Below are 22,451 nucleotides of genomic sequence, written 5' to 3'. Positions count from 1 at the left end.
CACTCTTTCAGCTTATATTCAGGGCCCTTTTTGAAACCAGTAGAAGTAGTATTTTACATGGACCTTTATACTTTGGAACATAGTAAGGATAAGAACAATATCTCTGAACAAAAAAATAGTTTTTTAAGTTCTTCTATACTACTTATCATCCAAAAATGGACATTACAGCTTTTCAGATACAGCCCAACAAAACTGATAATAGACTTCATCTGTGTTCTACTCAAGCAGAACTACTCATAGTACCACCACTGCCACTACGTGGATCCATTCTTGCACTGTTTCTGCAGTTTGATCACAACAAAAAAGTTCTTACTGCGAAGCTCATTGCTATCATGAGACAACAGCAAAAAATAACCTTGAGGTTTTTCAGCTGCTAGCTGGTTTTCTTCTTCCTAGTGGACCAATGATGGCAGCAATACTAACGACTTAGAAAAGGCAGAGAAAGGCAGCTTTTAAAACATATACAAGAAAGAACTTTCAGCTCCTCTCAGTTTTTTAAAAAACAGAGTACTTAAAAGAAATGTGATTTTTTACTGTGCCCACATGAAAATTGACATTAATACACTCCCGCTATTTTTGTTTCATAGCTCTTCTCTCGGGTGTTTCTTTTCAAACTAAGCTTATAATTTGTACCCATACAATTAGGCAAACCTGTGGCATTTATCTTAGTCAATCAGTTACTACTGCAGTGCAGCCAGAAGACACCTCAAAAGAAATTAAGAGATGACCACAAATCAAATTTATCCTAATTTTAGAACAAATTTGCATGCTCAGCACAACCGGTGGACAAACTGGCTAATGAAATTACCAGAAACTTCTGAACATCAATCAAGTCAATTACACATAAAAATAAGAAAACAACTCCTCAACATCCTGTAAGAGTTCTACAGTGCCTGACATTTTTCATTCAAATCACTAAAATCCACACCTGACCTTTGGAGAAAGGAAGTTACATTAGAAGAAATGTATGAAACAAGCAGCATTTTGGAAAGTTAAGGGAAAGCACGCAGCACAAGAAATAATCATAATCTGCACACCTGCCGGAAGTGTGCATATCAATCAAGACTATATATATCCAGGGGTACCTATACAGTATTTAAAAGATCAACCTCATTAAAACATGCTTGCATGGTATCAGATGAGGCACCAGCTGCTTAAAGAACTAAGCAACAGATTTTTAATATCAGTTAAAAGCTGAAAGATGAAGTGCATGCATATAACAGGAAAGAAAAAACATCCCCCTCTTTTGGCTTAAGAGTGAATTACAGTAAATTCAATACTGTTCATCAAAATTAATAGAATCAAGTGTTTTATCAGCTTTCTGGTTTTGCCAGTGTGTTGTGTTCCAAACAAACCAATCTGCAGTGCTTACGACAATAATGCCAGAATGAGACCCGTTACTTACGACAAGGGAACAATGATGAGATAGGGGCCATTGAGTCTTTTGTGCTCCATCAGGTAAGTGATGAGAGCAATAGTCTGTATTGTCTTTCCTAGTCCCATTTCATCTGCTAAAATTCCATTCAGATTGTTATTATAGAGAGAAACCATCCATTCCAGTCCCTGGAGCTGAAATGAAGAGTAAGAGTTTCACTTATTTAAAACTCACAAAAATAATTAATAATAAAAAATTAATAATAAATCAGCAGTATGGGACAAATGTCCAACAGAGGCACTCATATGTAAGGCTGATAAATGCCACTGCAGGAATTTGTTCCTCAATTTCAACACTGTCAAATGCTAACTTTCTGCGTGTACTTCATGACATTTGCCTGTGTCAATTAAAATCTTTCAAAACGAAACTTGTCAAATCTGCACAGAACATGCAAGCCTCACAGTTGCCAACTGTATCACTGGTATGCTAAAACTCTCGTAGCACATGTCCACTTAGCGTCTGCCATCAAAACTCCACATCAGAGTAAGCCACCTTTGTCCAAATATGCCTTGTGTATAAACTTCCAGAGCTGGAAGGAAGCCAGAGTTCTGTAGCTAAGCAATGTCTACATAACAGAATTTCACACACCACGGAATACTGCTAGGAAGCACTATTCCCTTCTGTCAGACAGATTTCCACGTGTGTATCACATTACTGACGGATTTGTGAAGTTTCTGCTTCTAACATCCAGAGTTTTCATATGTCTCATGCACGGAGAGAGCAGGAAATTAGGTGGCCGGAGAAAGTTCAGAGGGAAAACTCTACAATACATGCTTGAAGTAACTATCTGTTGTCCCTGCAAGACAGTATCCAAAATAATGCTGCCAATTCACTGGCTTTACATACACGTGGACTGATTCATATTTACTATTAAGCCATCAAGAGTTGACTGGAACCTGTAGTCCCACCGTATGTCCCACTTACAAAGCCGCTTCAGAATTGGAAAAAGGAAAGCTATCGTGTCTGCGTCACTATTCGTTATGTGGAGAGATACATATACACACAAATAATGCTCTGACTAGAGAAAAGGTGCAGGTTTTTGGAATTAACCAGGAAGTTGTACAATAGCAGAAGTGTAGAAAACACATGTCAAGGACATTTTCAATCACCTGTGCATCTAGGTCATGGTCAGAATACTGAAGTTCTTGGTTACTAAATCCAGTGCAAGTCTGTGAAGAACAGGTGACACCAACCTCCATAGTAAAATATTTTTCTTATTTTCAAATTGTATCTATCACTGCACCGAATTATTAGGATCTTAAGTAAACAATACAATTCTAAACTTTTGAATACTGGAAGAAGGAAAATACTGTTAACCCACCACAAATTAAAACACTAAGAACAGAAATTACAAGTCAATGAGAAAGTTAGCAAAATCAAAATATTATTCATCTGAAATGAAAAAAAGGTAGAGGTTGCTGTAAAAAGTTTGTATTATTTAAGCAGTACGTATGAAACATTATCTGTGCCAGGTGTCATTGCTCTGTCCATATTTCCAAATTCTAACCTACTAGAGACTTTGTATTTTTTAACAAGTTTTCAGTTTGCCATATGAAATACCACACCGAAATGTTCAGCATAATTCCAAGTTTCAAGTAATTTAATGTTTTAGTGATTTCTCACCTGATAATGTTTTAAGGTGCCATTAATAAGAAGGGAAGACTGCTTTTCCACCCTTTCTGTGATTGCATGAGCAACAGTGTAGTAGGACTGAGACCCTCTAGCACTATACTGCATGCTATATTCATCATCCACATCTTGTTTGGCAGTCCTGGAAAGCAGAAAAGGAATTTGAGTGAATTCCCATGAACAAATATTTTTTGACCACGGCTCACATATATATGTCTAAAGAAACAGTACAAGTCCTCAATTGCGATGAGTACACCAAAGGGTGCAAGATTATAAACAGTATATAATTAAATGATCATGTTCCTTCTCCTGCAGATATTCACGCCTCAAATAACTGTACTCTAGAGAAAGCTACTCTTGTAAAATGTGACTGTAAAAAACCATGGTTCCAAACAAACAGCACTTAACAAATACTCACTCGATTATTTGCTTTGCATCTTTCTCAGAAACTTCCTCGCTGTTAGGATCCAGGAGTATCTTTTCATCTGCTTCTAGTCTGCTTGATTCTTCTTCCTCATCCTACAGAATACAGAAGAACAGAAGCTCTGGGAAGTGTAATATGTTCCTCAGTCATACTTTGAACTGGCATTCACATACACATAGCTTTCACTGGTCAGTGGTTTACGACAGACATCTGAATCACAAGGTTCAATTTACACCTGCTCTGCAATAGAACTGCACTGCAGCATAACAAGATGGTTTACTCTTGACATACATTAACTGGCAGGAAGTCATAAGACTTTGAAATAAAAACTATTTTCCCGTTTAATGATCTTACTTTCAAAACGCTTTCTCTGACTACCATATTCATGGAGAGTATTCCAGTATCATGGGGTTTTTTATGTTGTATTCTAGATGTGTGATGAATTAATAAAGCTTAAAAAACTGTTAACTACTGATTTAGGCCTCTAGTTTCTTAATTTTTTAAAACCAGTTATTTTTACTCTTTTTAAAGTAACTTGTCTTTTGGCTACAGTTGCAGCAGACAGCAAATAACTTAAAATGTCATTAAGTGAGATTCTGAAACCTGACAGGTATCAGGCCCTTCTCTCCTCTCTTAATAGTGACAGTGATGCCTTTTCCTGGTCTTAAAATCAAGAGTCATACACGGTTAGAAGGGATAAAGAGATTTTACCTTGGTATTTATTTTAAGGATCCTTAGGTGCACACGTCCAGGTCATATGCACCGAAATGAACACTGCAATAAGCACACCCTCAAAAGATCAGGTGTAACATTATAGGTTTTACTAATCAGTGTACCTATCAAAGATTCCCTAATGAGAGGTTCAAGTGAGCCCCCCTCCCCAAGGAGCCCTCCCCTGGATGGTTCTATCTTAGTTCATAGAATGTGTTCTGGAGAGGACCTTGGGGTCTGGGGCACACTGATCCTTTTTTAAGCTTCTAAAATGTTTAGTCTCTTAGTTTGACAAACAAGTCCAAGAATGGAGGGAAAAAGCACTGAGAATACAGAAGTTGTAAAAAGGTATAACGGGGGTATAAAAGAAAAGGCAAAAAATCTTCATGGCATCAACAGACATCTAGAATTGTATTACCAGAAATTAGTCCTACAAAGGCACATACTGTAACGTGACACAGTCCAGTCAGTTTCAGTAGTTGCTTGGTCTAGTATTTTGAAGACTGCTAAACTTAGGAGATCTGAGCTCTATACCTAGTTCTGCTACCAGGCTGTTGATGGAACATGGTCCCTCTCTATTCCTCACTTCTGTTCTCCTTTAGAAAATAATGATGTGAAAATGCTATGCAAGTATCAGTATTCATTATTCATAGTACCTAATATTATGACCCTACTAGCCTGGGATCTTTGTGTGTGTTAATTTTAAGATTCTTTTTAGAATTTTTGTAATAATAGTATTTAAATCACCATCCAAATACTGAATCAAATAAGCCTACCCTGAGAAGTCTGAATATAAATCCCTGGCATAATTCCTAACATTTTAATACACTTAATATATAAGTAGCAACCATGTTACTTTATTGCCTATAAAACCTCTGATGCATAAACCTTGCAGATGTTAATTTCATTCAGCACAAAGCCACAATGCAGCATTTCCTGAGATGTATTTTAAAATAGGAACCCGCTTAATTCTCCAGTTCATTATTATTAATAATCAGAGTAAAATACTCATTCTTCCTAACCACAATTACCAGTTAGGCATTTAGAGTGCATATAAAGAACAACTGCTATAAATCAAGAACTACAGAATCAATTAATTTTCCTGTTTGTATTAGTCTTAAAGCACCTACACATCTGCTATCACTTCCCCTCTCTTCACTATGAAGAAGGGGAAAATGAAATATGAAATAAGTACTTGTTTTTTACTCTATTGTCCCAGTATTTCTTTTTAAAGATACATACCTCCTCCTCATATTCCGAACCACTCTCATCTTCACTGTCTGATCTGGGAGCAACTTCATAGCTGTACAAAAATGACAGAAAGATTGTGAATTACAGTGAACAAGAGGAGGTAATAGGTTCAATACATGTCCTATTCAGCTTACATACACTATATTAAAATAAGAATAGAATTGGTAAACAAGAAATAAAGTATAACATGGAAAGTATCAATGCAAATAGAAAAAAGAGTCTACTTTGTACACTAACTACTTACCCAGGGTTCATTTCCAGCCAAGCATCCAGCTGACTTGCCTTGGGTGCTTCTGGTCCAAGAAGAACTTTGCCTGTTTCAGTGTGAGTCACTTTGACTGGAAGGTCACTCATCTGACTGCTCTCATCTATGGGCTAAAAATTCAAGTGACATTTTACACCATAAGGTAAGTGAATTTCATGCTTGTCTTACATAATTAAAAAAACTAATAGTACTATCAAAATTCCAGTTCTAAACAACCAGCAGAGTTTTGTTATTAGATGCCACACTTTCCCCACATGACTACTAAGCAAGCACTGAGTCACAGTACTTCTGTGTGTAACATATTCTATACGACATCCACAAATATATCCCAATATCCCAAGTAAATTAGAAAGAACAGCATGGAAAAGAATACATTATTGGTTTTTGTCAAGACACACGGTATGTATTCTTGCAGGCATTTAATCCTGTTATTTATACGAACAGATATCTGTAACAAAAAACATACAGTGACTTGACAGCTTTTTTTTTTTGAGAAACAAGAATCAAACAATTTAGCTAGCTTTCTAAGTAAAGGCCTGTTTTAAAGCTCTGAAGGCAGCATATGCTCTGCTACTGAATGAAGAACATTACTTGAAGAACGACCCAGAAAAATTACTCATTTCCATTTGCTTCTGAGGAAGAAAGAACTTTCAGATATCTTAATCCATCATTACACTATATTCTGTCCTGTGACTGAAAGGAATTTAACTACATGCAATGTCAACAATATATTATTATAAAGATGAGAAGATATATATGTATAGTGTTTATGAGCTCAAACTAGAAAGTAAGTTGTACATATACAGACTGCAAGAAAAGTATTTCTTGTAAGCACATTACAAAAATGAGAGGCAGACTTCAGCACACCCAGAATTCTTCAATATACTGAATTATATTCAATATACTTCTCGTTTTAGTCTTTGATTTTCAGAATAGTGACAGGCTAGCATAAATGTTAACCCAGGTAATGATTATTTCTGTTTATAAACAACAGCTCCGAGAACAGTTGTCATCATAACTCTTTGAAGTTATAGCCATGACACATAATCCAGAACAATCATCGGAAAGGTTTTTTTTTAAAACCAAAAACCTACAACAAGAAAAAAGAACCACCTTGTAAAAACTCATACCTCTCCGTCGGGGCCAAGACCAGATGCCATTCCTTCTGCATTTTCTTCAGCTTTCTAAAACAAATGAAGAAGTGAAAAATACTATGGTCAGATTAAAAGTACAGAAAGAATACTTTGTATGATGTAAACATTTTGGATCATGAGTATGTTTCACTTATTTCTGAACAGCCTGGGATTCAAGTTAACAAAGGTGTGGATGGATATAGACAGAGATGGGCCCTAACAATTAACACACACAAAGCATTTACTAATGGTACCTACTCACCTCAGTCAATGTTACAAATCTGCATGTAAGAAGTGGTTGGCCCACTGAATTTCTGGTTCAGACCTAGAGCTCAGTTGCTCATAGGCTATTCTAATGCAAATAAAATAGTAAATTATTTTCATGTGATTTACTACTAATTTCTTCTAAACTGCTTTAATTTCCATTTTGAAGGTGTCAGCAGGCATCACAGACTGCTGCGTATATTCATGCAAGGCACTTTTATCTTGGGTATATATTTTGGGTTTTTTGGTCTGACAACTAACTAGAAGAAGTATTTTGGGAGTTCTTTGTACTATCTCCCAATCATGCATAGACCACAATTACTCAAATTAGAAACAAAAGGAACCCTGGAGTTCTTCACTGGAGAAAGCTAGATTTTTTTCTCTCCAGGCACCAGCCTGAGAAATTAGCAGTATCTTCCTCAAGGCTTGTCCTCATTTACGTTACTTAAAAATGTCAGCATAGTATAAGGAAAAATGAAAGACATATAGTTTGCTTCTGCATTCAAACTTTCCTAAACAATTCTGAGCAAGTAAGCACATTTTACAGCTTCTCCTTACATCACACTGCTGAATTTATAGTACTACAGCAAAATATTGTTCTGGATACTAATGTAAATAGACTAACAACAAGAAGTTATCTCTTAAATTCTGTTTTAGAGAGAGAAAACTTCCAACTTCCAACTATTATCAAAGCACGTGATAAATATGGACCATCAAGTTATTCCTTCTTTTGTTTAATAACTATACTTGAGGAATAGCTGCACTTCTTAATATTGATATTATCCTTAGAAACTGCTTCAGCCTTTTTCTTTGTCATTGAAGTCCATTATGTAAAGCATAAACTAGATGTGAACATGCAGCAGCTGATGCTTAGTAGGAACAACAACAATACAAGCTTCAAGTCTGCCTGCTTCAGCATTTCTAGGCAGCAGGTATGACTGCTGACAAAGAAAGGAACTGCACCAGAAGTGAAGATTTTAAATAAACACATGGGCAGGATAAGCTATGAACACACTTATCTAGTCTTGGCTGAACACACTGCAGTGACTTAGGATACTTTCTCCCTGGATGAACCAGGGCTGGGATCCATTCTTTTACACAAGAGAATGCTGTTGAATACATAAAGATTGTTATAGCTTAGCTACGGGCAATGGAAAAGAACCTTACAACTCAAATCACAGAAAAGCAGTAAGCATCAGGGCTGTTCACTGGGAAAAAACCATGCTGACAATTTAATCCCTGAATGGGGGAAATCCCAATATTAAAAATGTTTTTCATTCTCTGTTTAATGACAGGAAAAACTACTAACAATAAAGTGAGAGACTGCATAGCAAGTTGAACTAGCCTATCAGACGAAAATTTCATAAGGAGTATTTTTTTCTTATCCATGACTACAGAAGGAAGCTAGAGACAGAAAACACAAATAGAGGAATGTGAAAAACAAACAGGGAAAATCTAGCATGAAGATTACAGAAACTGTACCCCAGAGAAAGAATGGACTAATCTCAAATTTTTTTCTACTAAGAATATAGGGTTCACTTGGATATTCTATAATGAGTCTGGCAAAGATTATTTCTTCACCATCTACTTCCTCACTGCCATTCCCAGGAGAAAATCCTAAGAACTCTCTTTTCTCATTTCTCTGTAAGTACAAAACATTAACTACAGGTGGTAGGAGACGAAACTTTTGTATGGATTACAAAACATAGAAGCCTGAGGACTGAACGTGTATGACTTTGAAAAAAGACACAGTGCCCACTAATTGCAATGTGTTCTGCAGCCATGCAATGACAAATTCATAGAATTCTAGATTAAAATAAAGGGTAATATTTGCGTAGACTCCTACTTCCTTCACAGATGAGCAAAAGATTGCTGGGAAGAAGTTAATTACAAACAAAAGGATGAAGATGAGCAAGACAGAGCAAAGATATTTTTCTCTTTTTTGCTAATATTTTTAGGTTTTAGAGTGGAATATATATAAACACTGAACACGGGACATACTTCCTTTCAACTTCAGGGACAGAAAATTTTATCTTTACTGACATGGCCAGAAGATACATTGTTTCTCATAAATAGTTCAGCTAAACTGACATAGAAAGAGAAACATATCATGAATGTGGATAGTTAAGGGCATACGTATTTGTTATTAAAGTTATGCAGTTACTCCACATGCTGTCTCATTAATGATTATCTCTACCATGCATTCCAATAAATCAGGCCTGTTCTCACTGGTAATACAGGCCAAGAACTGCATCCAAATTAGGTCTTAATTCTGTAGACAGGGTATTGTTCCTATGTTAGAACATACCCTTAGGAACCGAGGTTTCTGTGACAGCAGGAGAAAACATTAACTATTTTTTTAGGCCATTAATGGCCAAGATCCGTATTTTTCCATGCTGGTTCTTATTAGCACATTTCCAGTACTGTTAGCAAACCCTGTAAACATAATACTTGTATTTGTAGCAGTAATTAGTAGCAAACCAGGCATGGAAATGGATTATAAAAATCCTCTTATTCATTCTGCAAGAGACGAAACGTACTTTGAGGTCATAAAAAATTACAAATCATTCCTTAATCACTATTTCACACATGGAATCATTTTTTTGAAAATTGCACTGTTCAATTTCGACAACTCTCTCTTACAGGGTAAAACATTTCATATGAAGAAAAGTAATCTTGAAAAGTTTCAATTAAAGGTTAAAAATGCACAGTGAACAATACTACTGGCAAAATACCCATTTACTACAATAAACCTAGCCAAGTTTTTTAGCCATTTCCAATGGTCCTAACAAAATGGACTGAGTCAATTTTGTCCTAACAAAATGGACTGAGTGTATAATGTGGAAGTCTAAAACAGGTGCCCTGCATGAAACAGCTACACAAACCAGACTCTTGCTATCTTCTTCACAGAGTATATTTTTGATACCTTGAACTTTTGGGTACATTAACCCTAACTTACATATCTGTCCCATTTTACCTGTACAAAGATTATGAGCAAATTATGTTACAAGAAGATTAATGTTAACAGCTAATAATTTTATAATCCTGCCTCCTTTTCACCTTCTTTTGACTTAATAACAGCATACATATATTTCAATAGAGAGAGAGATGAGTTCCCTCAGTGTTAAGAATTTGGTGGTGTAGATGTTTTTAGACGTCTGGTCTGTGTATGACAATCGGGCATTACTACATTTATCAACATTTAAACTTGATTTGAAGAAGAAATGGCTTAAAAATATCAGCTGTAACTACTCGCCTTCTTTCTTCTCCTTCGCTTCTTCTTCTCTTTGGCTGCTTGCGCCTGCTTATGCTCCCATACCAGGTTAGTCAAGTTAGCCACGTACTCATCCGTCTGCTGCAACAGGTAGGCTAGGCGTCTGTCTTTCTTTTGATCAATCAGCTTACGGTAGCCTTCTTCATCTTCCGCCTAGTGATACAAAAGAGATGCCAGTCATGTCAGAAATGATGGCGGACACACACCAACTCCTATGTCAATAACCAAGTGTTATCTTAGGTCGTCATGATCTGCAGAAAGGGACAGCTACATGGGTGAAGATGATGATCGTTGGATGATAAGGCCCAGGAGTCATACATTTGTATCAATACATCACAGAATCATATGGGTTGGCAGGGACCTTGAAGATCATCTAGCTCTAATTCCCCTGCCATGGGTAAGGATACCTTTCCACTAGACCACCTTGCACGAAACCACATCCAACCTGGCCTTTAACACTTCTAGGCATGGGGCATCCACAACTCTCCTGGGCAATCTATTCTAGTGTCTCACCACTCTCACAGTGAAGTATTTCCCCCTAATATCTACTCTAACCACACTTTCATAGAACCACAGAATTGTTACTAGGGTTGGAACACCTCAAAGATATCAAGTACAGACATCAACTCGACACCACCAGCTCCCCCAATAAACCATGTCACTAAGCACCACATCTACATGTTTTCTGAACTTGCCCATGCAGCCTGTTTCAGTGCTTGACACCCCTTTCAGTGAAGTACTTTCTTAGGTGTAAAACCTGATCTAAACCTTCCCCGGCACAACTTGAGGCCATTTCTCCTTGTCCTATCGCCTGTTAGCTGGGAAAAGAAACCAATCCCACCTTGCTACAACCTCCTTTCAGATGGTTGTACAGAGCAATGAGGGCCCCACCTGACCCTTGTTTTCTCCAGGTTAAACAACCCCAGCTCACTCAGCAACTCCTCACAAGACTTGTGCCCCAGACCCTTCACCAGTTCTGTTGTCCTTCTCTGGACATGCTCCAGCACCTCAACATCCTTCTTGGAGTGGGGTCACAAAACTGAGCAGAGGATTTGAGGTGTGGCCTCTCCAGTGCTGAGTACAGGGGGACAATCCCTGCCCTGGTCCTGCTGGCCACACTGTTGCTGGTACAGGCCAGGATGCCACTGGCCCTCTTGGCCACTTGGGCACACTGGCTCTTGTTCAGCCGCTGTCAACCAACACCCCCAGGTCTGCTTCTGCTCTGCAGGTTTCCAGCCACCCTGCCCCAGCCTGTAGTGGGGTTGTTGTGACCCAAGGGCAGGGCCTGGCATGTCACCTTGTTACAATGGCACTTTGCCATTTCACTGGCCTTGGCTTTTGATGTAGTCCATGATACAGTTGGCTTTCTGGTCAGCAAGTTCATATTGCTGGGTCCTGCTCACCTTGTCATCCACCAATACACCCAAAATCCCTCTCCATGAGGTGTCAGAAGGTCATACTTTATCTGAAGACAGTATGAAGAGCCATACCACAGGGGTCCATCCTGCATCATGTTGTGTTTAACATTACTATCAGTGACACAGAGGAAGGGATAAAAGGCACTTCAGTCAAGTTTGCAGAGGATGTGAAATCAGGAGATACCTGTCAATCTGCTCAATGGCTGGGCAGCACTTCAGAAAGACCTGAACAGGCAGAGAAGTTGTGCCATTTCTGACGTTAGAGGTTTTCAAGACAGGACTGAAAGAAGCTTTGAGCAACCTGTTTTGAACTCGATGTTTACACTGCTTTGGGAAAGTGGTTGGACAAGAGAGGTCCCTGACAGGCTGAGTGACTCTGAGACAAGAGATTCCATGATTCTACACATTTCACTCTCATGGACTAATGACTGGAAAAATCTGCAGCAGTTATGACTGGCAAAGGAGGAAAAAAAAAAATCAGTGCTACATCAGGCAGATTGCAATGTCCTGAAACGGAGATAGTGAGTCTTCTACTGAGATGACTTTTCAAAGACATGAAGTGCAGGTAATTCACCAAGAGGAACAACATGGGAGCTGGACGTAAAATTGCATTTAGTCCTTTTTCCAGTATGAATACAGAACCTTTTCTTCTAGCTGTTAAGTGAAAGTTTTATTTTGTTAGATTTATCTATCACTGTTCTACTCTGGTGTTATTTCATCTCTTATAGAGGTCACAATCAGAAACAGGGTTCACCAGATAAACCCCATCTCTGAGTCATCCTGGCAACTTCTGCATCCTCTGTGTGTTGGACATACAAGGAATATTATTTTCATGTGCTGTGACGACATAATACAGCATGTCAGAAAAATACAAGTAAAGTAGCAGACATGCCTGTCTCAATTTTGGCTGAAACAACAAATTAAGAAGTATACAACGCCTTATAAAAACCAAACATAAGTAAAAAATATTTTAAAGATGATTACTTTAAAATACAGCACTCTGGGAGATCTCCTGCTTTTCTAGAGACACCAGAAGAGCATACAGTTAGAAAAAATAGCTATAATGTTCAAATTGAACTTGCAAAACTGCTTGCAAAATTCCATTGTTATGTTCAACCCATCAAAATTCCAACACTCAAACCCCAAGTTTTCAAAAAAAACATTACCATTATTGTTGTTTTTGTTGTTTCTAATGTTACTGAATACACAGTCTGTGTAATCTAGCCAAGGTACTTCTTTTATACATTTAAGCTTGTCTTGACAGTATCTTTTTAAATCACACCAATGCCCATTTTTGCACATGATATATATACTACTACAATGAGCTGTGACACAAGCACCATTTCTAATCATAGTAAATGAAGGGAAATTTGTGGAATGAATTCAGCATTCCTGAAAATATATGCAAAAAGTTTTAGACACAGCACATTCTCATAGACCATGCCAAGCATCTGAGAGGAGATAATATTTTAAAACAAAACCACTAGTACACATCTGTGAATTCCAAATTTACCACAACTGGACTAAAACTCAATAGACAAAATAACCCCATTAACAAAACACACGGATTGGTTTTGCAGAAGGATTGAGCAGTAGGTGCAAAACCCTAAACTGAAAATACCTATGAAATTCTGTATGTACAATAAGAGGTTAACCAGTCATGGTGAAGGTGTTTTAGGAGAAAGCACTGATAATGTGGGCATTCAAATCTACTTCATACTTTTCAGCAGTGGACATCTTCATTACTTATCACACTGCATATTCAATTTAACATAAGCTGAACTTCACAAGATACAAAAATATTTTCCAAATGTCAGTATTGCTTTTATTTAAAATCAACTCCTTTTTTGCTAATAATTAACATTTTTACAAGCTAGGTTAGACAAACTGCTGATGATTATCCCCAACTATAAAAAAGCTCTGTAATACTGATTACTATGTAATTTTGAGAAATGCCCTAGGGCCTACACATTTGTTATTCTCTTATGCAAGTTCTTAATTCACACTTTACACAAGCTTTTATTTCCAAGTTTCTATCATTGTTACACTTAACTTTTTCTGCATTTCATTTTTTAACTTTAAAACCAAACTGTTCAGCTCATATTCATGGTGGGAAGAGATTCTGGACAGGAACTAGCATTTATCTCTACACCTCTATTAGATACTTACTGCTTTTTGTCAGCAGGTTACAAAGTAAGCTTGTCAATTTCCTTTCATTCTGTGTTGGTGAAATGTTAATAAAACGTCAACCAATGCTTTGAAGAATTTTTTCTACCCCAAGTCACTGACATACGTGTACGTATGCACTGATCTGCCTACGCTTCAAATTCCAGAATTATTTTAATTCCTGAGATGTAGGCAGCCCCCTGACTGGCTCCACAGCATTCTGAAGAGACGTGGTTATACTGATGCCTTTTCCTGTCTTAAAATCAAGAGTCATACACGGTTAGAAGGGATAAAGAGATTTTACCTTGGTATTTATTTTAAGGATCCTTAGGTGCACACGTCCAGGTCATATGCACCGAAATGAACACTGCAATAAGCACACCCTCAAAAGATCAGGTGTAACATTATAGGTTTTACTAATCAGTGTACCTATCAAAGATTCCCTAATGAGAGGTTCAAGTGAGCCCCCCTCCCCAAGGAGCCCTCCCCTGGATGGTTCTATCTTAGGTCATAGAATGTGTTCTGGAGAGGACCTTGGGGTCTGGGGCACACTGATCCGTAATAACAAAGCTCCTAAATTGTTTAGTCTCTCAGTTTGACAAACAAGTCCAAGAATGTAGGCAAAAAGCACTAAGAACACAGAAGTTGTAAAAAAGGTGTAACAAGGGTATAAAAGAAAAGGCAAAAAATCTTCATGGCATCAATACATAAACCCATTTTACTCTGTTGTTAGAATGATACAGCTGATACTGTGAGGGTATAGGGAAGAAAAAACCATGAAGTAGTAAGGAGTGTGGTCTGAAGCATTACATGGGTAGAACTGACTGCTATTCATTCTCAAGATACACGCACTATTGCTATGTATTTCATACGTGGAATCAACCGTACATAAAAATTGTGGAATAATGCCATGAACAAGGTAGTAATTTGAAATCTTCAAAACTATACACCTAGAAATAAATCAAAGCCCATTATTTGTAAAATGGACCAATAGCCCTGCAATTATACAACAGTATTAGTATATGAAGTTAATAAGATTAAGTTGCTGTTATTCAGAAGTGGCCGTGCTAAGTTTTCACGCCAGTAAACAATCCCCAATTATTCCTACACAAAAACCTTAAAAAAGAAGGAGCAATAGGTTAAATTGAACAGTATCACACTCACTACATTAACAGAAACATACATAACAAACTGTAATAGTTTGGGATTTATATCTTTTTCATTACAGAGTACTTCGCAAAGGAAACACATGGGGGTGGCTGAGATAGTATAGAAGGATATTAAAAGAATACAGTATGTAACTTTAACTAAAATAACCACATTCCTTCTTCTACTTCTTACCATTAGTCTCCTCATTCTTTCTTTCTCAATTCTCTCAGTTTCTTTTTTCTGCTCACGTTCAGTGTTGGCATGCCAAGTTGCCACGGCTTTAGAAAGTTTCTGAATTTTCCCAGCGACAGACCGGTGGTACTCTTTAAAATCTTTAGCATGCTGCAATATGCTATTCAGGTACTCCTAGAAAGAGAATCAAGTTAGTGCAGGCACTCTGACATAGCAAGGATTTGGAATCAGGAATACAGGAGTTCTAGTCTTAAAGCCTTATAATTACGTATCACACCACTTGGGAGTTTTTTAATCAGAAGAACTCCAAAGATAAATAAAATATGTAAAAGAGAAGACCTGCCCAGCAAAGTAAGGTGCATATCTGTCTGGGGAAAACACCTAACAGGTTAAAATACCTGGTGCTTCTGCCTACGCTTCCTCTCCTGTTCTATCTTCTGCTGTTTCTCAAGCTTTTCTGTCATACGAGCCTCTCTCAAAGTCTGGCGCTTGCTTCGTTTGTAGGCTTTAGAGTTCAGTGCTGTCTCCAGTGTTGTGTCACGACGCATGCAGGCTACCACCTCTTGTCTTAGCTACCAGTGGAGGGAGGGGGGAAAAAAACAATCACTCAAAAAAATATAATAGCTTTTAATAAAACAATTTTAAACACTGTTATGGCAGAGTAAAACAGTAAACAGTTCAAAATACATCCCAGCCTCCTCCTTCCTTTTCATTATAGCTCTGAAAAGATACAGTATTTATATAGCAACAACTACATCTCTTACCCTAAACAAATCCTAAACCTTCACAGAATGGTCAAAAGTGTTAATCACTTTCGATCATAATTTCTTCCTTCTTTACAAGATGCTGGTAACAACTGTCCTGCTGCAATAAAAGGGGCCAGCCAAGATGTTACACCATCAAAATAAAACGCAAATGGACCTCATACATAACGCATTTTCTAGTGCTGGACCTGAACGTAACTGACAACTCGTTTCATTGTCAGCTGTACAGAAGATAGGTGGGAGAAGTAAATGTTAAAAGCTTGGAACAGTATTGCCATAGTCCCAGCAGTACAGCAGGGAGAGCCTGCTGCTTTTCATCTGACCTCTGACAAAACTTCATTACAAAGGAGTTCCAAGGGTAGAAGGAAGGAAGACTTGGACACCATGGCACAATTACTGCCAAAGCTTTTGTCAGGAAGTAATTTTCTTGACCTGCCAAATTGCATCTTTGTTCTTCCAAACTAGCTGTAAAAGCCAATGGCAAGAGGCCTGTAACAGTCTGGCAGTGTGATTCCTTTTCTGAGATTCATTTGTTGATATAGGCACTCAACATTCAACTTAAATCTTATGTATGAACCTGTTATTTCATTTTCAACGTCTGTGCCACAGTGGAAATCCCAAAAATGGATCAGAAAAATACATCACAAAACACCAACATACAACTCTTATTAAAACAAGGGGACTTGTGGAAATACAAAATATGTCTAGGAAGAGGTATCTGTTGAAAAGATCTGTGCTGAGAATCAGCTTGCAGCCTGTCCAGCCCTTGTTTTGTCTTTGTGCCAATGCCATGTTCATTATGAAAGACGCAGTTCTATGGTCACATTCTAGACTGGAAGATAAAGCAAGGAGCAAAAGTAACACCTGCACATTTTTATTACCAAAACAGAATAAAATCTAACATTCCTGTGACTTGCTTTTTCGTTGTTAGCTCTCATGCAGAATCTGCTTTCAGTTTGCACTGCTGCAAAATCTCTTTCCAGTTTACTCTTTGCTGCATGAACATGTTTGCTTGTGACTGCTATGAAAATTTTCCTCAAGTAAATTGCATTACCTGGCGCTGGAAATTCAGTAACCTAAGTGCCTTCAACTCCACTGTAGCTTTGGTTCGCAGATCAGGGGGCAGAGAACCAGGCAAGTTCTCCAGTTCCTGGATTCTGTGAGCAATTCGAGCCTGAAGCCTACAAAACCAGAAAACTGAGTAAGACACCAAAAGAAATCTGAAAGCCGTTACTAAAATTATATACTAAAAATAGTCAATTTAACACAGGCATTTACATGTCTTTTTCTGGTTTTTTTCCTGAACTAACAGGCTTTTGCAGAGATGACACTGGGTATTTTTTCCCCACTTTGAAAATAAATTTTCAAGTGATCAAAATGTCCCTTGGCCTTTCTTTTCAATTAAAACTAGACACATGAAAATAAACTTGGGAATTCTATTTTACACATGCTATTTGGGATTCTGCTTTCAAGCTTCTTTGATGGGTGTTATTTTTACGCAGTGTAGTCAGCGATTACATGGACAGTACTTGCCTTAATATCTGGAATTCCACCTCTTTATTTTATTGACAAAGTAAGTTTGTTCATAAAGTATTCACAGTTATATAGCTGCTACTGTAAATCAAATTGTACTTCACTCTTCCTTTAGAAATTCATTTTGCATTCATTTGCAAATTCAAGAGAGAGAGAAAAAAAAGAGTAATAGACAAGAAAGACAGAACTTGATTTTTTCCAATTTTAATGTTACCAGAAGAATTCTAAAGTTCTTGGAACAACAAATAGGATGTAATGCTGCATTACTGCAGAAGACTATCTTGGTGTCTTCAAGAGAGCAAAAAATGGAAGCAGAATCAGATAAGTAATGTTTGTCATACAAACTGAAAAGCAAATCAAGAAGAGTTATTTCTTAATTAGAGAGAGTTTCATTCAAAGTTGAAAATGCTTGTCTCGGTCCAGAAAAGTTCATTATTCCTGCAGGAAAAGTCTTCATTGAGAAAATGACATTGCCTTATTTTCTTATTTCCAGTTTATATACTACACTAAAAAAAGTTCACATTTTGCACAACTGGGCATTCCAATTAGTAAGAAGATATTCTAGTTCACCTAAGGATGTAAAATCTTGAGAATTAAGTGGTTTCATGGAGAGAGGTACTAGTGTACATTCATACGAAAAAGCAGCCAAGCTGTTCTATATCACATGCTCTACCTGTCACTTACCCACACATGGATGCAGTCCTGCATCTCAAGGATTATTTATTATTCTTTTTCCCTTTCCAAATAGCTGTAGTGCTTCTCCTGAAACGATCACCTACAAAACAGTTATAGCCAAATCCCAGTTTCCCTGACTTTAACGAAACCTTAAGGGAGCAGTCACAACCTTTCCGAATCTTTCTTTTGAGCTGTGAACTTATTAAAACAACTGAATACTGAACATATTTTCAATTTCTTTTTCCATTCTTGTTACCAATGAGTGTTCTTTCTTGTACTATACATGAGGATGAGCACAAAAAGTTAATCCAGGCTCTCCCTGAGGTACCTCATGGTTTTAGCTAACTGACTGTAAGAACCACTTCCAAATAAACACTTAGTGAAATGTTGACTTACTAGTTCTGTCAGAATTGGTTTGTTTCTTTAACTTCAGGTATAAAACATACAGAAGTGCTTGCTGATGTAAAAGTTTACACAATAAAGTTCAAGCAATTGCCAAAGGTGGGTTGGTCTTTACATTGCTATTATTAAAATTTGCAACAAAAATCCAAATATACATGTTTCTTGAGATATGTCTAAACATAATCAAAGCTCATAGAGTATGCTTATTATGTACCATCAACACATCATGCAGTCCACTCCCATATAAAACACACTTCACTGCTAATAATTTTGTTTTTCTCAACTTGAGTTTATAAAAAAGTGGATCAGAAATAAATGCACTTGAAATTTTATCATTAAATTACAGGGCAGATTAGTATATCCAGGATCACTTTTCTTTCAACTGTTTTCCTTCATACATTGAAATGCACTGAGCTACAAACAATGACAGTTCAATGCTTTGGCGGGTGATTATCCACCCTTTAATAACCCAGTCAGAGGGAAGGTATAGGAACAACAAAACTTCTAAGTCAGTAGAGGTATTACCTCAGAAAACTTTTATTGTAACTCAGATCAATTCTCTATTTAAAGAAAGTCCAGCATAAAAGAAGTTGAAATACTAATGAAAATCTACAGTACAGATATAGAAGAATAAAGAAATGACAACCAGATGGGTTATATATGAACCAAAAAAAAAAAATGAACCAAAAAAAAAAAAAATTTTTGAAGTTTAATTTCATATTTTCATAGAAGTACTATTTACACGTATTGCCTGCAGTACTAGTAGAGTAATGGTAATAATGTTTTCTTCAGTAGTCAGTAAGATTTTTGAAAGAATTCCAACCCAAGTAAATGCAAGAACTGCTTGAGCTATCTCTCACCACAGCCACCTTCTAGTCTTTAAAGAAAATGACCACAGTTTGTTGTACTGATGGTATCTTCATGGAAAAATGCTAACAGCTGTTAGGTAAAGAGAATCCAAAGAAAAAGGTTTTCTAGATCTTTTTACAATCACTTGGAGGATATCATATCACCACTTAAAGGATGTAATAAATTAATCTTCACAGTTCAGCAATTTATCTTCATTTATCTTCTGAATGTACAGAGAGATCTCTCTGCAAAACAAGTGATGCACACCCATTCCTCATTAACTTCGGTCAATAGCAGAGGTTATGGCTGTACATTCAAACCTGTCTGGCATGGATGCCATGCCGTAAACCAAGAAGATACCTAAGAAGATACTCTGCAGGTAACAGAAAGAAACCATGTATAATCTGTAGGACATTACCAAGTGTATTATTTTTTAATTAGCAACGAGAATGAGAAGGTGAAAAAAGTCTTTCAACATAATAGAACAACTTTAAATCATAGACATTATTACCTTTAAGACAGCCCCTCAATGAGATTAAAAAGCTGCACTTTAGTTTGAAGAAAGCATTAAGGAGAGTTTTATAAAAACATTGTATTGGATTTGCGTGGCTAGGTGGTGCTGGCAGGGGGGTTACAGCACTGGCTTCTGAGAGAAGCTGCCAGAGGTTTTCCCTTTGTCCAGCAGAGCCAATGCCAGCCAGCTCCAGGACTGACCCTCTGCTGGACAAGGCTGAGCCAATTAAAAATGCTGGTAATGCCTCTGTGGTAACAGAGTTAAGAAGGGAAAAAAAAAAGTTACTGGGCCCATCTAATCGTGGCCACAGACGAACAGGGTGAGAATGTGTGAGAGGAACAGACACGAAGATCAGTGGAGAAGGAGGGGCAGGAGGCGTTAGAGGCAGCAGAGCTAAGATTCCCCTGCAGCCCACAGTGAACAACATAGCGAAGCAGCTGTGCCCCTGTAGCCCACGGAGGACCACAGGGATGCAGAGATCCACCTGTAATTCAAATGGTTTTCAAAGTATAATGCCCCTTTATTAAAAGGGTTTAGTGTGAGATCTCAAGAGCCAACTGTTTCATAAAGCTTTCACTAATCTCAGTGGTTTTGGGATAAGGATGTTTATTTTGGCTTTTTTTCTACTCAATTTTTATTAACAAATTGCGAATGCATGTTTCTGAATTAAACTTGCCTATATTAAAGCTAAATCCAGCACCATTCAAACCACAGAAGCTGTCAAACTGCTTTTTTCAAAACTTTTGTCTGATGTTATTTATGCAGTTTTAATTAATTAAAAGATTTCCAGGAGTTCTACATATTCTGGAATTCAATGCAAAATCAAATACCAGTAATGTTCAACACTAAAAAAGCTTGGATCTTTCATTTATTTTCTAGGATTAAAAAAAAAATATATATATAAAACCCTTCTGGCTGCAGAATCCCTATCAAGCTTTCCTCTTGCTCTGCCAAGAACATCATTGTATTTAGAACCTAACAGATATGATGCATCTGTAACTGGTTCTCTAAATTAGAAAAAGCATCAGCGTTATTTTTTGTCACTCCTCACTTTTCTCTGTTTATGAACACTAAGACATAATAGCTTGGCACAAAGAGTGCAACACAGCAGGGCGAAAACACATGAGGAGTAACAATTTGAGGTTAATTGATGCAGAAAAGGTTACATCATACTGGGCTATATGATTCTTGGATGAAGTTAGTGTTACAATTCTTCTGTCAGAATAACTGTGAAACCATAAAATGATGTGTTCTACAAGCTTTCTGAAAAAGATGCTGGAAAGTAGTGATTGCTCATGCTGAAACCGTTACAGCCATTCAGTCCTAGGGAATATGGATAAGACTGGCAGAATGACAACAAGAACGCACTGACAGAACTACTTAAGCAATACCAGATACAAAATACAAGAGCTTTTCTGTAATCAAGGCCTGAATTCTGGGCATGGCATCACACCCTAAAATGCTTCATGGTGTTTTACCTTCATAAAGCAAAAGTCATTAAACCAGTTTTCCATGAGATCACCATCCCTCTTGGCTACCTTCCTCTACAAACTCAAAGTAACAATGCAAGATGCATCATTAGTCCAAAACAGGTAATATTCTGAGTGCAATTACTTCCCTCTGATAATCATCAGGAACATATGTTAGGTGCAGGTCAAAATCCTTCTGCTGCCTGGGAGATTCTCAAGGTCAGTAGTTAAACAGGCTTGATGATGAAGAGTGAAGAAGTCTCTTTCTAACTCCAAATGTTCTGCCCTACACTTTGTAAGAAATACACTTCATCATCTAAACAGAACACTCAGGAGGCAATTTCTGAAAATCATGCTTCCTGGTACACTTTTTTTTTAATCTTGCCTGTGACTTTCTTATTCTCTCCACTCTTCAGTTGTCCAGCCAAATCCATCATACTAATAAAATGTGGGTTTGCTGTGGCTACTAACTCCAGCCTTTCGACCCTCTCCGTTTTCTTCTAACTTCCCTTTGTTTATAATATTGAAAATCTTGTGCACTAAATTAGTTTCTCTGCATACTACAAGGATTTTGATTTCCCTAACTTTCAGTGTTTGCAAGATCCAAGTAATACACTAACTCAGCAGAGCCCTTGAGCCTGTTTTAAACTTAAATGGTTTGCAATGATACTGCCAGCATGCTTTACTAGTTCATAATTTGGGGTAGAATTAAATAACTGTTTGGTTCGATGTTTGTGCACTTCTTGGTAACACAGCTTTTCTCTGGAAACTTTGTTTAGACTATTACCACTACAGCAGCAAGGAGTTCCAGTTAAGGATGTGAAAATCATTTTAATCTTGTTTTTCATTTTTACCTATATTCACGTTCTTGGAGTATTTCAACAGGATCCAATCCTTGTGGCTTCTTGGTAGGGGCGGTTAGGGTTTGCTCTTT

General features: G+C 37.4%; 1 protein-coding gene across 1 annotated transcript in view; it reads right to left on the bottom strand.

Annotated features, from left to right (window-relative positions):
• Positions 1–22,451, bottom strand: part of SMARCA2 (SWI/SNF related, matrix associated, actin dependent regulator of chromatin, subfamily a, member 2) — a 119,227-nt gene that overhangs the window by 63,859 nt on the left and 32,917 nt on the right. Inside the window, exons 7-17 of the mRNA XM_017740656.1 lie at positions 22,372–22,445; positions 17,130–17,256; positions 15,710–15,883; positions 15,312–15,485; positions 10,369–10,539; positions 6,846–6,899; positions 5,695–5,825; positions 5,442–5,502; positions 3,483–3,583; positions 3,059–3,206; positions 1,406–1,569 (exon numbers count right to left, since the gene is read on the bottom strand). Of these exons, the coding sequence (XP_017596145.1) occupies positions 1,406–1,569; positions 3,059–3,206; positions 3,483–3,583; positions 5,442–5,502; positions 5,695–5,825; positions 6,846–6,899; positions 10,369–10,539; positions 15,312–15,485; positions 15,710–15,883; positions 17,130–17,256; positions 22,372–22,445 (1,379 nt within the window). The remainder of the gene's footprint in view (positions 1–1,405; positions 1,570–3,058; positions 3,207–3,482; positions 3,584–5,441; positions 5,503–5,694; positions 5,826–6,845; positions 6,900–10,368; positions 10,540–15,311; positions 15,486–15,709; positions 15,884–17,129; positions 17,257–22,371; positions 22,446–22,451) is intronic.

Source organism: Corvus brachyrhynchos, unplaced genomic scaffold (assembly GCF_000691975.1).
Source record: "Corvus brachyrhynchos isolate BGI_N302 unplaced genomic scaffold, ASM69197v1 scaffold467, whole genome shotgun sequence".
Taxonomy (NCBI): Eukaryota; Metazoa; Chordata; class Aves; order Passeriformes; family Corvidae; genus Corvus; species Corvus brachyrhynchos.
The sequence above is the reverse complement of the archived record's forward strand: the minus strand, read 5'-3'. Positions and strand labels throughout refer to the sequence as shown.